The 12,716-nt window shown below is 50.3% G+C and overlaps 1 protein-coding gene across 6 annotated transcripts in view; it reads left to right on the top strand.

The window, feature by feature from the left end:
- PIP5K1C (phosphatidylinositol-4-phosphate 5-kinase type 1 gamma) overlaps positions 1–12,716 on the top strand; it is a 52,872-nt gene that overhangs the window by 13,498 nt on the left and 26,658 nt on the right. For all 6 annotated transcript variants that reach the window (XM_071451925.1, XM_071451923.1, XM_071451928.1 and 3 more), the window contains exon 2: positions 12,120–12,151. In XM_071451925.1, coding sequence (XP_071308026.1) covers positions 12,120–12,151 — 32 coding nt within the window. The remainder of the gene's footprint in view (positions 1–12,119; positions 12,152–12,716) is intronic.

Below are 12,716 nucleotides of genomic sequence, written 5' to 3'. Positions count from 1 at the left end.
CACTGAAAGAGTGGTCAGGCCTTGACGGGCTACCCAGAGCAATGGTGGTGATGATATCCCTGGAAGTGTTCAAAAAACAAGTAGAAATGGCACTTGGCTGTATGGTTTAGTGGGCATGATGAGCTTCAGTAGAGGTTGGGCCTGATGATGTAGGAGGTCTTTTCCAGCCTTAGTGATTCTATGATTCATATGGCATCCCAAGTTTTTCCTTGTGTTGGGCAGGTGCTGAGTAAAGCCCTGAGAAGGGCACAAGTTGTTCAGGGCTCTGTTTGAGAACCTCGGAGACCAGAAGTTGTTCCCAGTTTCATCTGGAGCTTACAAAGTGATTTCAGTGCACATTTATGAGCTGTGTAGGCAGCCAGCCTAGGCTCTTCCTGAGGTGGTCACTTGTGTTTTTGCAAAGTCATTGTCTTGGGAATTCAAGCTTGATGCCCAAACTTGCTTTCTGCCTCCCTGGTTAAGGTTGTGTTCACCCCACCTGCACATCCCACCTGGGCAGAGGGGTCTTGCCAACCCTGTGTGGGACAGGAATATTCTTAGTTGTAGTCAGTCAATATTCTTTAGTTGTAGTTCTCTCTGTTTAAGGCATGCCTTTCCTCCTCCTCACTGGAGAAGAGCTGCCCTGAAACCCACAGCACAAGATCTGGAGGCTCTGGAAAGCTGGGAAGAGAGCTGACCCAGCTGGCTGGGGTTCAACTCCAAGGTAGCTTCTTGTCTTTCATCTGTCAGACACATCCTAGAAACCACATCATTTCAGAGAGACCTTGACCCCCCCTCTGTCCTGTGCAAATGCAGGAATACCAAGGTGAGGCACATCCTGTGGCCTCTGCAAGCTCAGCCCAAGCTGGTGCTGCTCCCTGAGGGTTTTGTGGCTGTGCTGGGTACAAGTGTGTGCTCAGCCTTGGGGAAAACAGTGCCAGCAATCTGCAGGGTCCTCAGCACCTTGGGGCCTGCAGGAGTTTAGGAGAACAAGCTCAGCAACAGCCTCAGTTCTGCCTGAGCAGCACCTTGGGAGCCTCAGTGCTCTTTTGGATTTTGCTCTTTCTTCTTTTGCATCTTTGTTTGGGTACGTACCTGTGCAGAATCTGGAGATCTGGTTCCCAAATGAATAAATAAATGGGCATTGCTGCACTTGGTTAAATAGAAGTAATGAATTCCTGGCTGAGCCTCTGAAGTGCAGGTCCTCCAGAAGAAGCTCCTTTTCTGCCCCAGCTTTGAGCAGGCTGCAGGTGTGTGCCAGAGCCAGCCTGTCCTTCAGCTCTGGCTTCCTGCACTGCAGGAGGCTGTCCCTGGTCTCAATGCAACTGAGACATCCCTGTAGCCCAGCATGGGCAGCAGGCTGTGTCTTCATGCCCTCTTTGTGCGTCTCACCTGTTTGAATTTCCTAGCAAGAGCTCTAGAAGTATTTTTTGAAATGTCATTGTTTTTTAGGTATCTCCTTTTCAGCTCCTAGCTGAGTCACTGGCTACCATGCTACAGCCAGGATCCCAGGGAGAGGAGAGACTTGCTGAAACTTTGAGTTACAATTTTTGGCAGCACACTCCATCTTTGGAGCTTGTTCTGCTGTGGTTTGTTTTCTTCCATCTGTTCAGGTGCCTTTGTGAGAGCAGAGCAGGAGCACCTGACCCAAACACTTGAGTCACAGAGAGCAGAAGGCCTTAGCTAGGCTGGTGAGAAAAGAACATGGTAATGAGCAGAAATGTGAATTTATTCTTAACTCCAACTCCTCACACCCTGTGTCAGTAGCTGTTGCCCTGGAGGTCATTCCTGAGTGTGACAGCACAGTGACCTGTCTGTCCAGAGCCCTGGGGAATGTTGGCTCACAGAGCCCCAGCTGGGGTGGACACTGGAGGCTCAGAATCTCTCCTGGCTACCAGCCCCCTCAGTCTGGGGAAGAGAGAAGGTGTTGGCATGTCCAGGGAGGGGAGGGATCATGGAATCACAGAATAGTTTGGGTTGGAAGGGACCTTAATGCTCATCTTGTTCCATTGCCTGCCATGGACAGGGACACCTTCCACTAGACCAGGTTGCTCCAAGCCCCATCCAACCTGAGCTTGAGCATTGCCAGGGCTGGACAGCCACAGCTCCTGAGGACATCCTGTGCCAGGGCCTTACCACCCTCACAGCCAAAAATTTCTTCCCAATATCCCATCTAACCCTGCCCTCTGGCAGTGGGAAGCCATTCCCCCTTGTCCTGTCCTTCTAAGCCCTTGTCCAAAGTTCCTCTCTGGCTCTCTTGAAGCACCTTTAGGCCCTGCAAGGGGCTCTGAGCTCTCCCTGGAGCCTTGTCCACGTGAACACCCTCAGCTTCAGAGCAGAGGACCTCCTGCTCTTGCTCCAGGTCCTCTGGACTTGTTCCAGCAGGTTCATATCTTGTTGATGTTGGACCCCAGACCTGGAGGCAGCTCTGCAGGTGGGACCTCACACGAGTCGGGTGGAGGAGCAGAATCCCCTTCCTCAACCTGCTGGTCACAATTCTTTTGATGCAGCCCAGGATCCATCTGGATCTACCTGGAGGAAAGAATTTGCAGTAGCTGGAATGGATTAAGCAGAGTTTGCTCCTAAAGAGCTGGCCAACCCTCACTTTGTTGTGCTCTGGGATCTGGATGGGTGGTGCAGGAGAGGCACAGGCAGCCAGGGTGGTGAGGTGCTGCCAGGCAAGCACAGGACATGCTGATGGGAAGGAGTAGAGTTGGAAGAGTTGAGTTTTGAATGAGGCCAAGAAACCAGCTCAGATGAGCTGTATCTGCAGCCTGGAGAGCTTGGGTGTTTCTCCTTTTTACATCAGCAAAAACTCAGGTTTATTTAGAAGTAGGTCACAGAATCATGGAACTATTAAGGTTGCAAAAGACCTGCAAGATTATCGAGTCAAACCTTGACTGGATGTGTCACTGCTCTGCTTTTTTAAGTGTGTTTTCTTAACTGTGTGTTTTCATTGGTACCTGGTCAACTTGAAAACCATGTCTGAGTAGTGCAGAGGATGTGCTCTTTGAGGGCTGTATCATAAACTCACACTCTAAAAACTGGAAATGCAACCTAATGCTTTTGCCTGGACATCTGGTTTTGAAACAGGTAGAAGTTAGAGATGTCCCTGCCTCCTTTCCCACCCAGGCCTTGTCCTCAGCATTGGGATGCAAAGCTCAACATTGCAGTGTTGTCAGCAGGACTTGTGGCAGCCTGGAAGTGTTTGGTGAAGGAGTTTGTTGGCTGCTCCCATCAGGCTGGGTACAAGGACTTTATCTCCAGTGACGCATGTTGCACGTAACCTTGCTCTGAAATCCCCTTTCAAGTCTCCAGTGCTTGAGCACCCTCAGAAAATCTCTGTCAGGTGATGTTAGCCAGAGTGGAATTAAATCTTACAGGATTTAGCCGAGCAGCTTTGGCTACAGAGTAAATCAGGAAATGCCCCACTAGGTAAAAATCCAGGTGCACCTTTGGGATGTCTTGTGAAGCGTGGCCTGCAGTCAGAACAGCGGTTTTCCCTTTGGGGGCTGCTGTTGCTTGGGATACTGGCATCCCACAGATTTAAAGCTGTGCTGACTGTGGTGACATCTGTGTCCTGGTGTTGTGGTAGGTGATTATTGGGAAACCTTAAATAGATTTCCTTACCTTCTTTGACTGAAGTGGCTGGACTTCAACATGTTTTTTTAGAATGTCAGAAAATGGTGGATATCTTTTGTGGGTTGCAGTCTTGTATTCTCAAGCTAAATTAGATTAGAATAATTCCTGCTGGTGAGTGAGCAAGGGGCTCAGGCTCATTTGAGAAAGACACTTTTAAATAGTGGAAGTTATGAATTATCTGGCCAAGCCCTCCTGGAGGGAGCCAGGGCAGAGAGATAAAGTCAGGGGGATAGTTTGTCACTGTCTCGTGCAGCCTGCAGTCCAACTCTCGTGGTGTCTGCTGTGCTGCTGCTCCTGCAGGCAGCTGGAATGATTCCTTTGCATTGCCAGTGCTCCCCCAGACAGGCTTAGATCCTCTGCAAGATACCCAGAGAAGGAATATTGGAAAGGGAGCCAAGCTGATGTTCAAAGGCATCCTCCTGCTCTAGTTAAAGGGGCTTTGTCCTCTCAATAACAATATTCTGCACTGTTTATCAGCATAAGTAGTTTTGGGATTGAGCACAGTGAATACATCCTTTTTCCAGCTAGCAGTTCCCTGTCCTTTGCCTGGCACCTGCCTTGAGGTGTCCTCACAGAGCCAGAGAGTTCCAAAAGGAGCCTGGCTGGTGCCAAGGCTCCAGCAGCACTAATCCCTACCTGGCTGGGAGGTGCTATGGGCTGACACTAAGCCCCAAGCAGCCAAAGCCCTGAGCTGTGCCACGATGGAAACCCTGGGTATTTGGGACAGAACAACTGTTCTGGCTGTAGCAGGCAGGGTGTAACTTCAGATTAGTCAGGTCAAGCTTCTCCCCCTTTATTAGTGGCATTGGGAGAGCAGCATATTGGAGTATGGAGGTGAGCCTCCTTCCCTGCACATTGGTAGGACATGTTAAAGGTCCTGCAGCCTGCTTCTCAGCAGGAGTCTGCAGGCAGGGGGGATGCTTGGAAAATGAAGGAGGGAAGTGAATTCCTTCACTGCCTTGTGCTTCTCTGACCTGGGTTTTGGAAGTGGCTCTCGGGGACCTTGTGGCAGCTGGAAACTCCATCTGAACACACAGAATAGAGTCCCAGGGGCTGCCTGGGGTCATGTGCTACATTCAGGTCCCCAGTGGTTTTGCAACACAGCTAGAAAGGCAGCAGGAGGTTCTGTGTCCTCTCTTGCTGCCAAACCACAGCTCTGGGCAGGCAGGACATGCTGGAGTGAGCAGAGTCAGTGGGTTGTAACCTGCTAGTAGGGGATTTGAAGCTTATCCTTCCCTTGAACAAAGGTAAGGGCAGCTGAATGTTGCTCTGGCACTTCTCGATGATTGTGAGGAATGTGGCTTCAAAGTCCTTCAGCCTTTTATGGCCCTGCTCTAAATTGGCGTCGTGGTTTGAGTGCGGCACCTCTGTGCCTGAGTGTCATCACAGGCACAGAACTGGCTCTGTCCTGCAGAGGTGACACTTCCTGCTCCATGTTTGCTGTCTCTAGTCCTGCTCCAGCTTTGTTGTGAGTGCTGGTAGGCAGATTGGGCTTGCAGGTTGTAATAAACAACAAAGCCAGAAGGATGGAAGAGGCCGGCATTCCCAGGCTGCTGCTGGGTGTCTGACCTTGGGAGCCTCCCCTGCCTGCCCCCAGTGCCCCGGGGGGACGTGCTGGGAGCCTGTGTTCCTCCCTGCACAATCCTCCTGTGGCCAGCGTGTGGAAGGGAGCAGGAACACGGTGTTCAGATAAGGCTGCACCTTTCCCATGGAGCAGATGTTTGCCTGAACATCCCACTGGATTGCATAATTACTGAGGCGAGTGGCTGCAGCCTGTTCCGCTGCTGGGTGGCAGCTATTGTGTGCTGCTTTTGATGAGATTTTTGTTGTGCTTTTTGTCACTGTGTCACACGCTTTGGGCTCAGCACTCCAAAATTGTCCTTTTTCTACATGCAGCTGATCCAAAACAAGAAAACAAATCAGTTCTTTTTGAATTTCATTTCCCTGGTCTTGTCCTGCTTGTTCCTCACTGTAATTGGGCTTTGGTGCTGTAAGTGCTTTTCCAGGGAGTTGTTAAGGAAATGTTCCAGCGTGGTGATGTCCTGGCTCAGCTCCCCGAGGAGGGCTGCACCCGGGATGCTGCACCCCGGATGTGCTGGCACCTGCAGCTGACGATGAGGAAGGGACGTGTTAACTCCCGGCTTGCGTCTTCAGCTTCTGCCCTGCCTCTTGAGCTGGGATAAACGGATTTATTTTTGAGGCAGAAAGAGTTTCTGCATAAACCCAAAAATAAACCAGGATGGTAGATGCCTTTACTGCAGAACATCCTTTTGTGGCAGTGTCTGGCAGTGCTGATGCTCCATAAGCTGGAAGTTTGCTTTGATCAGCGGAGCTGGGCTGTAAAATACAGGTTCAGTGCTGATCCCTAGGAGCTAGCAGGGGAGCAGCTTCTGGAGTCTGGGGGTCAGAAACCTGAGGGGGTGGCTGGGGCTCCCTGTGCCTGTCTGTCTCCACTTAATGGAGGAGCATGTCCATGCCCGGGGTGGAAAGGAGGGGTCAGCCGTGTCACTGCTCTCAGCAGGTAGCACAGCAGTGCCCCGAGGCCCAGCCTGCACATTAAGCTCTTTCCTTTCCTTTGTACAAGCCATTTATTTGTATAAGCCTTGCTGTTCCCATCCCCAGCGTTTCTGCTGAGGAAAACAAAAGGCCATGGGAAGGGTGCAGCAGACGGAGCTGGGGCAGCAGATCCTGGTGTGCAAATGTTGTTTTATGTGAAGGTGGCTCCTGTGTGCTTCAAACAAGGTACAGAGCCCACGTGGGTGACAAGAAGGAGCAGAGGACAGGGAGGAGGTCAGGGTGGTTGAGGTGGGATTAAACAGGATTATTTATCTCTGGCTACTCCTGGTAGCCCAGTTTGGATACTGCCCATGCTGCCAGCATTTCTGCTGCAAAGAGCTGCTGGACTGTGGATGCTGGCTGAAGTGTCCTCAGGAATGTTGAGCTACCTGTGCTGCAGGTGCATCAGAGCCGGGCCTCTCCTCCCCCTGTATGCTTGCCCATAGGGATGGAGCCAGCCTTGCCTGAGCACTGGGATGAGTAGTGGGGTGAACCAGGCAGTAGAGAGGGTCAGCTGGGTTTGACCAGCACCAGTTTTGTGTGAATGATCCCAAAAGTCAGTCAGTCTGGCCATGCTGCAGGGAAAAATAGATACATTTAGATGGTAAAGCTTTATGTAGGTTCTACATAACAAGCAGAATTTATCTCAGGTTGCTTTATTTCTGTCTTATTTCTCCAAGCTCTCAGATGGCAGGAGCAGTGATCCACACCCAGGGTGCTGAACAGCTACAGCTCCCTATACCAAGAGATGGCAAATATAAGGGGAAAAAAACCCCAACATTTTAATTTAATTTTGTGCCTTACTTGATGATTCTCATCTGAATAAAATTGTGTTGAATTATGGGAAGAAAATATATTTAATGATCAGAAGTAGATGCCTAGGAAGGGCAGGTTGTACTCAGCTGCCTTCTCTGGAGGGTGGCTCAGCCAGCTCCTGCCCATGTGGTGTCCCCTCCCCTCCCAGGACTGCCCTGTGCTGCTGCTCCATGTGCTGGGAGCTGGAGCCACACATGTGGCGTGTGAGAAAAAATTCAGGGATTGCTTTTGCCTGTGCCTTGAGACACAGCCTGATGCTTCTGCTGGCTGCTTGGGAAGCCCAGCTGGCTGCTGCTCTGGCTCAGGGGCTGCTTCCCAGCTCAGGAGTGTTTTCTGGCTTACAAGAGAGCTGGAGAGGGACTCTGGTCAAGGGCCTGGAGGGACAGAACAAGGGGGAATGCCCTGTCAGAGAGCAGGGATGGATGGGATATTGCGAAGAAATTACTCCCTGTGAGGGTTCTGAGGCCCTGGCACAGGGTGCCCAGAGCAGCTGTGGCTGCCCCATTGCTGGAAGTGTCCGAGGAGGGAGCTCAGAGCACCCTGGTCTAGTGGAAGGTGTCCCTGCCCACAGCAAGGGGTGGAATGAGATGAACTTTAAGGTACCTTCCAACCCATACCATTCCATGATTTGCTGAATCACCTTCCCCCAGTCTCCCTTAATTTTAATTTGTTTTTACCAGCAGTCTCTTTTGATGGATATGTTTAATTTCCATCCTTTCTGCCTGTATATATAGCAATACATGTGTAGGGACTTTTAACTTCCACAGCTCCTGTCTTGGCATTCTTGTTCCTGCCTTTGCCTGTAAGGCATTGACTGAGCAAGTCTATATTAGGGGTCAGATGGAACAGGGAATCATGTCCTGGTCACAGTCTCCACATCCCCTCATTGTCCAAATGGGCTGCTCAGCTGTGTCACGTTGTCTTGTTCTCAATGGAGAAAGTGAAAAATGAGATAGGCACACTCCTTTGGGACACCTTCCACCAGACCAGGCTGAGTGCAAGTGGCAAACTGCAGGTCTCTGATGTGCTGGATTTCTGGGAGAGTCATGCTGTTGCAGCCTCCAGCCAAGAAGCTTATGTAGCATTTCCATTTTCACATATTTTTAGTTCCAGTCACATTGTATGTCCTTATAAACCCTTAAAGAGAAGCTTTTAGTAAAGCTGCAGCAGCAGTTCTGATCAGAGAAAGGAGTCCACTGGTTATTCAGATTTGTTTTGACTTCTCTAGGGCATCATAAAGCATCTAACACTTAAAATTTATAAATATATGTCTGTGTATATAAAGAAAACTTCGTTATTAGATCATGTGGGCACTGCCCAGGCTCCCCAGGGAATGGTGCCAAGGCTGCCAGAGCTCCAGGAGCTCCCAGGGCTGCTCAGGGTGGGGTTCTTGGGGTGGCTGTGCAGGGACAAGGGCTGGGATGGTCCTTGTGGGTTCCTTCCCATTCAGGATATTCTAGGATCCCACTAGGATATTCAGGATATTCTGTGATCTTAAATTAGGCTTCTGCTGGATTTTTGTAAACCTTTTAAGGAATTCCTTTCCAGTGGACAGAAGCCTCTAATGTCTGTTTTGATGATGAAGGGTTTTGGCAAGTCAGCCTGTCTCAGCTGCTTTGGAGGGAGTGACAGGGACACCTTCCACTATCCCAGTTTGCTCCAAGCCTCATCCAGCCTGGACTGGAACGCTTCCAGGGATTCAGGGGCAGCCACAGCTGCTCTGGGCACCCTGTGCCAGGGCCTGCCCACCCTTACCTTGTGGAAGTTTTGCTCCTCTGGCTGGTAGAGCTGAAACTTGAGCTCTTTCCTGTGCAGAGGCTTTCCAGGAGGACATTCCTGCCTGTCCTGCAGGGCGTCAGCTTAGTGGTGGAGATGTCCAATATGACTGTGAATATGGAAAAAACACAAGTTAAGTCTGAGATGGGAATTGCTGAATGCCACAACTGAAGTGTTTATTTCAGAGGCTGCACAGAAGCTCAAGCACTGGGACAGGGTCACTCGAAGCCCTGCACAGATGAGAACAGAACTGAAGGCAGCAGGTCAAGCGTGCATGAAGTGCCTGGCAGAGCCCAGGCATAGACTGGAGGCTGGGCAGAAAGTTGGGGTTTCATCTCAGGGTTTCCCTCCAAGAGCCTCTCATCCCATTTCTGAGCATGGTCTGGTAAGCCACCCCAAATCGGATCAGTATTATTTCAATTAGCTCATTAAGTGTCGAAACTTCCCGCAGCAGCGCTCCCGCAAACCCCAGCGCTGCCTCGTGGCTCAATAACCCCTGGAGCTGGAGTTAAATCAGATTTTGCCAGACCATCTGTCAGCTTGTTTGAGCTGAGCACAGCCATGTGCCGTGCACAGAGGAGCCAGGGGATGATTTTTACATTTTCTGACTAGACAAGTTGATTTTATAAAGCTGATTAATTTTTATTAGTGGTGGGGGCAGAGGGAAGTTTTGCTGGGGTTGCTCTTGCCCACGTCAGGCATCTTTTGTCCCTGAAATCTGTGGTTTCTTCCCTCCAATACCTTTCCTTTGTGTGGATGGTTGGTGTTGATTCCACATTTGGTATGTGTACAGCAGCAGACACTTAAAAGCTGGGAATGAAAGTGGCTTGTGGTAATTATCACAAATTTAAAGATAATCTCCTGTTCTGGAATTGTGACAAAGTGCAGAAACGAGCTTAGTGCAGCAGGAGAGCAGTGGCAGCCGTGCAGGGAGAGCACGTTCCCCTGGCCCAGGGCTCTCAGCTGTGCTGTGTTTCCAGTGATTTCCAGTGCTCAATCTGGAGCAGCATTAGCTCCTTTGGATTCCCCCATGGTCTGGAAGTGCTGCTTCAGCTTGTGCCCTGCAAGTTCATTAGCCAAATGCTCACTCAGAGCTGTATTTCCCTCTCTCTGGGCCATTGCAGGGTGTTTTGTTCAATGATCACAAAATTGTGTTGGCTTAGGCCAAAGAAGGAATTTTTCAGCACAGTTTGAGCTCGCGGTGGTCCTGAGCCATGTGGTGCTGCAGTCTGAGCTGGAGGAGTGACAGGGTTCGTGTCCCTTGTGGTGTGTGTCACCCACCTGTGTCAGTGACACCCCTCACTGAGGGCCCAGCCTCAGTGTGTGCCCAAGGGGAGCTGCTCTGCACCCTTTGGGGTCCCACTCTGCTCTCTCCTCTCTGCCCCTTTGCAGTGCAGCACAGGGAGTGGCATTTCAGCAGCTGTTCCTGAGGCAGGAGTTGGGCACTGTTTAAAAGAGAATAACAAGAAGTGACTCTTCCCGTGCCACCCTGGCTCTGCCCCCAGGCCAGGCTGCAGCCCCAGGGGTGCTCTGCAGACAGCTCCAAATGCCACCTGACAGGACCTGTTTCACGTGAGGGACTGCCCAGTTTGTGGAGATCAGGATGGTGAGACACCTGCAGCACTTCTGAGTCAGAGCAGCTTCATCTCCCCTGTGATCACCAAGGGTTTTTTGTTGGGTTTGTTGTTTATTTGCTTTCCGGAGTCTGAAATATTTTCCAAAATGTGACTGAGTCACACACTTCCCTGGTGTTGTCATCCCATTATCGTGGAATCTTGGAATGTTTGGGGTTGGAAGGGACCTTACAGCTCATCTTGTTCTACCCCCTGCCATGGGCAAGGAAACCTTCCTATAGACCAGGGTGCTCCAAGTCCTGTCCAGCCTGGCCTTGGGCACTGCCAGGGATCCAGGGGCAGCCACAGCTGTGCTGGGCACCCTGTGCCAGGGCCTCACCATCCTCACAGGGGAGAATTTCTTTGCAATATCCCATCTAACCTGCCCTCTGGCAGTAGGAAGCCATTTCCCCTTGTTCTGTCCCTCCAGGCCCTTGTCCAAAGTCCCTTTCCAGCTCTCCTGGAGCCCCTTCAGGTTCTGATGCCCAGGTTCTTGCTCAGGCTCCTTCTGAAACAAGCCCTGGAGCAGCATCTCTGCTTCTCTTTGAGGGGGTTGAACAGGTACCATGGGTAAACCCTCAAAGTTCTTCCTTCACCAAAAGGGGGAGATGCTGAAGCAGCAGAAGTTGGGGGCTCTTGGGCTTTTCCTGCTCTCCAGCCAGGAGGGACAGAAGACATCCAGTCCCTCCCAGAGAAGACCACCCCCTAATCTGAATGTAGATGAACTCAAAACTGCACTCAATGGTCTTTTGCAAATTAAGCCCTTTCTGAAGGATTATGGGTTGCTAAGGATCTGTGCTTGTAGGAACACTGTAGGACAGGAGCAGGGAGTGGCAGACTCATACGTGGAAGTAAGGCCTCAAAGCTGTCCCTTGAGTTTGTGTTCTGTGCAGGAGATTCTCCCATGAGGACTGCTCTGTGCACACAGAGGTGCTGGGGGCTGCTGGGGTCGTGTGGGGAGCTCCTCTCCAGCAGCTCCTGATCCTTCATGGTCGCTCTCAGGAGCCAGCTGGGCTGGATCTCACGTTCCCACGTTCTGCACAGGAGCCTGTGCTCTCTGCTGTCTGAAATCGAGGAGCTTCTTGCAAACTTGGGCTCAGAAAAACTCAGAAAAACAAACTCAGGCTAGGAAGTGGGAGATGGCCTCATGTCAGAGGGTTTGGGCCTGTGTTTCCAGCTCTGATTTTATACCTAAAAGCTTAAGGCAAAACCCTGATTTCCACTGTTGGCTGTAATGGAGCAGCAGTGGCTTCTCCTGAGGCAGCGACAAAGATAAATGATGCATTCATTTGTGTGATATATTTGGACATAGGATTCTATAAATATATTCAATTATCAATATAGTTTGTCAAGTGCCTTCTGAGTGGCTGGAAAACAGCTTCAGGAGTGTCTCTCTGGGTTTTTGTGGATCCAACTCTTCAGTGTAGTGTGGACCCATTGCTTAATGGGGCAGCAGAGATTCAGCAGACCTCTCTGCTGAAGCCTCTAGGAAATGCTGTTGCTGGGAAAAATGTGCATTTTTGTGCTTCTGAATATGAAATTGTTCGGGTGACTCCTGTACCATCAGATTCCTGAACTGGTGAAGCTGAAAACTGAGTAAAACCAACTGCTCTAAAGGCTGGCTGGTGTACTTGAAAAGACAAAGCTTGGAGCTGTTTTCTGAGAGTTTTGGTGGTTGGGTTGGGGGTTTTTATTGATGTCCCTACTTCTCCTGATGCTCTTCCCTTTTGTCTGCAGGTCTGGGCCCAAAGAAGACAGCCATCACTGAGGTGAGATTTGTAAAGCTGGGTTTGACAGTCCTGTGTTGAGAAATGAGAACACAGAACTCTAGGAAACTCTTCTGCCTGTCTTCCTGTCTTTTCTGAGCAAAACTGCATTTCAAAATATTTAGAAGATTACTACAAAATCTGTATCTGTTATTTTGGAGAAATAAAATCAGTGGCAGGTCTCTGGGGTCCCTTCATTGCATCACTGCAGCCACAGAAGGGATATGGAGGGACTGTGCCCATCATGTGGCCAGTTTTGGCTGTGTGATCCATGATGCCTCTGCGTCAGTGACTGAGGGCACCTCTCCCACACCAGCACCTGGAGGTGGGAATTGGTGGGTGCATGCATTGGGCATTCCCAGGCCTCTGTGGTGGGTCTCACCTGTCATTGTCACTGCTTTTAATGAAGGGATGGGACTATTTTCTGGCTAAGAACAATTTATTGCTCAGATGAACATCAATCTCAGAGCCGTGAGATTTTAGAGGAGCAAGCAGTCGGCCATAGCTCAAAGTACTCACAAGTTCTTTGTTACAAGACAATATATAACTTTTTAAACCAATAGACAGT

Source organism: Agelaius tricolor, unplaced genomic scaffold (assembly GCF_023055355.1).
Source record: "Agelaius tricolor isolate 1412-34295 unplaced genomic scaffold, bAgeTri1.0.p SCAF_33, whole genome shotgun sequence".
NCBI classification, from domain to species: Eukaryota; Metazoa; Chordata; class Aves; order Passeriformes; family Icteridae; genus Agelaius; species Agelaius tricolor.
The sequence above is the reverse complement of the archived record's forward strand: the minus strand, read 5'-3'. Positions and strand labels throughout refer to the sequence as shown.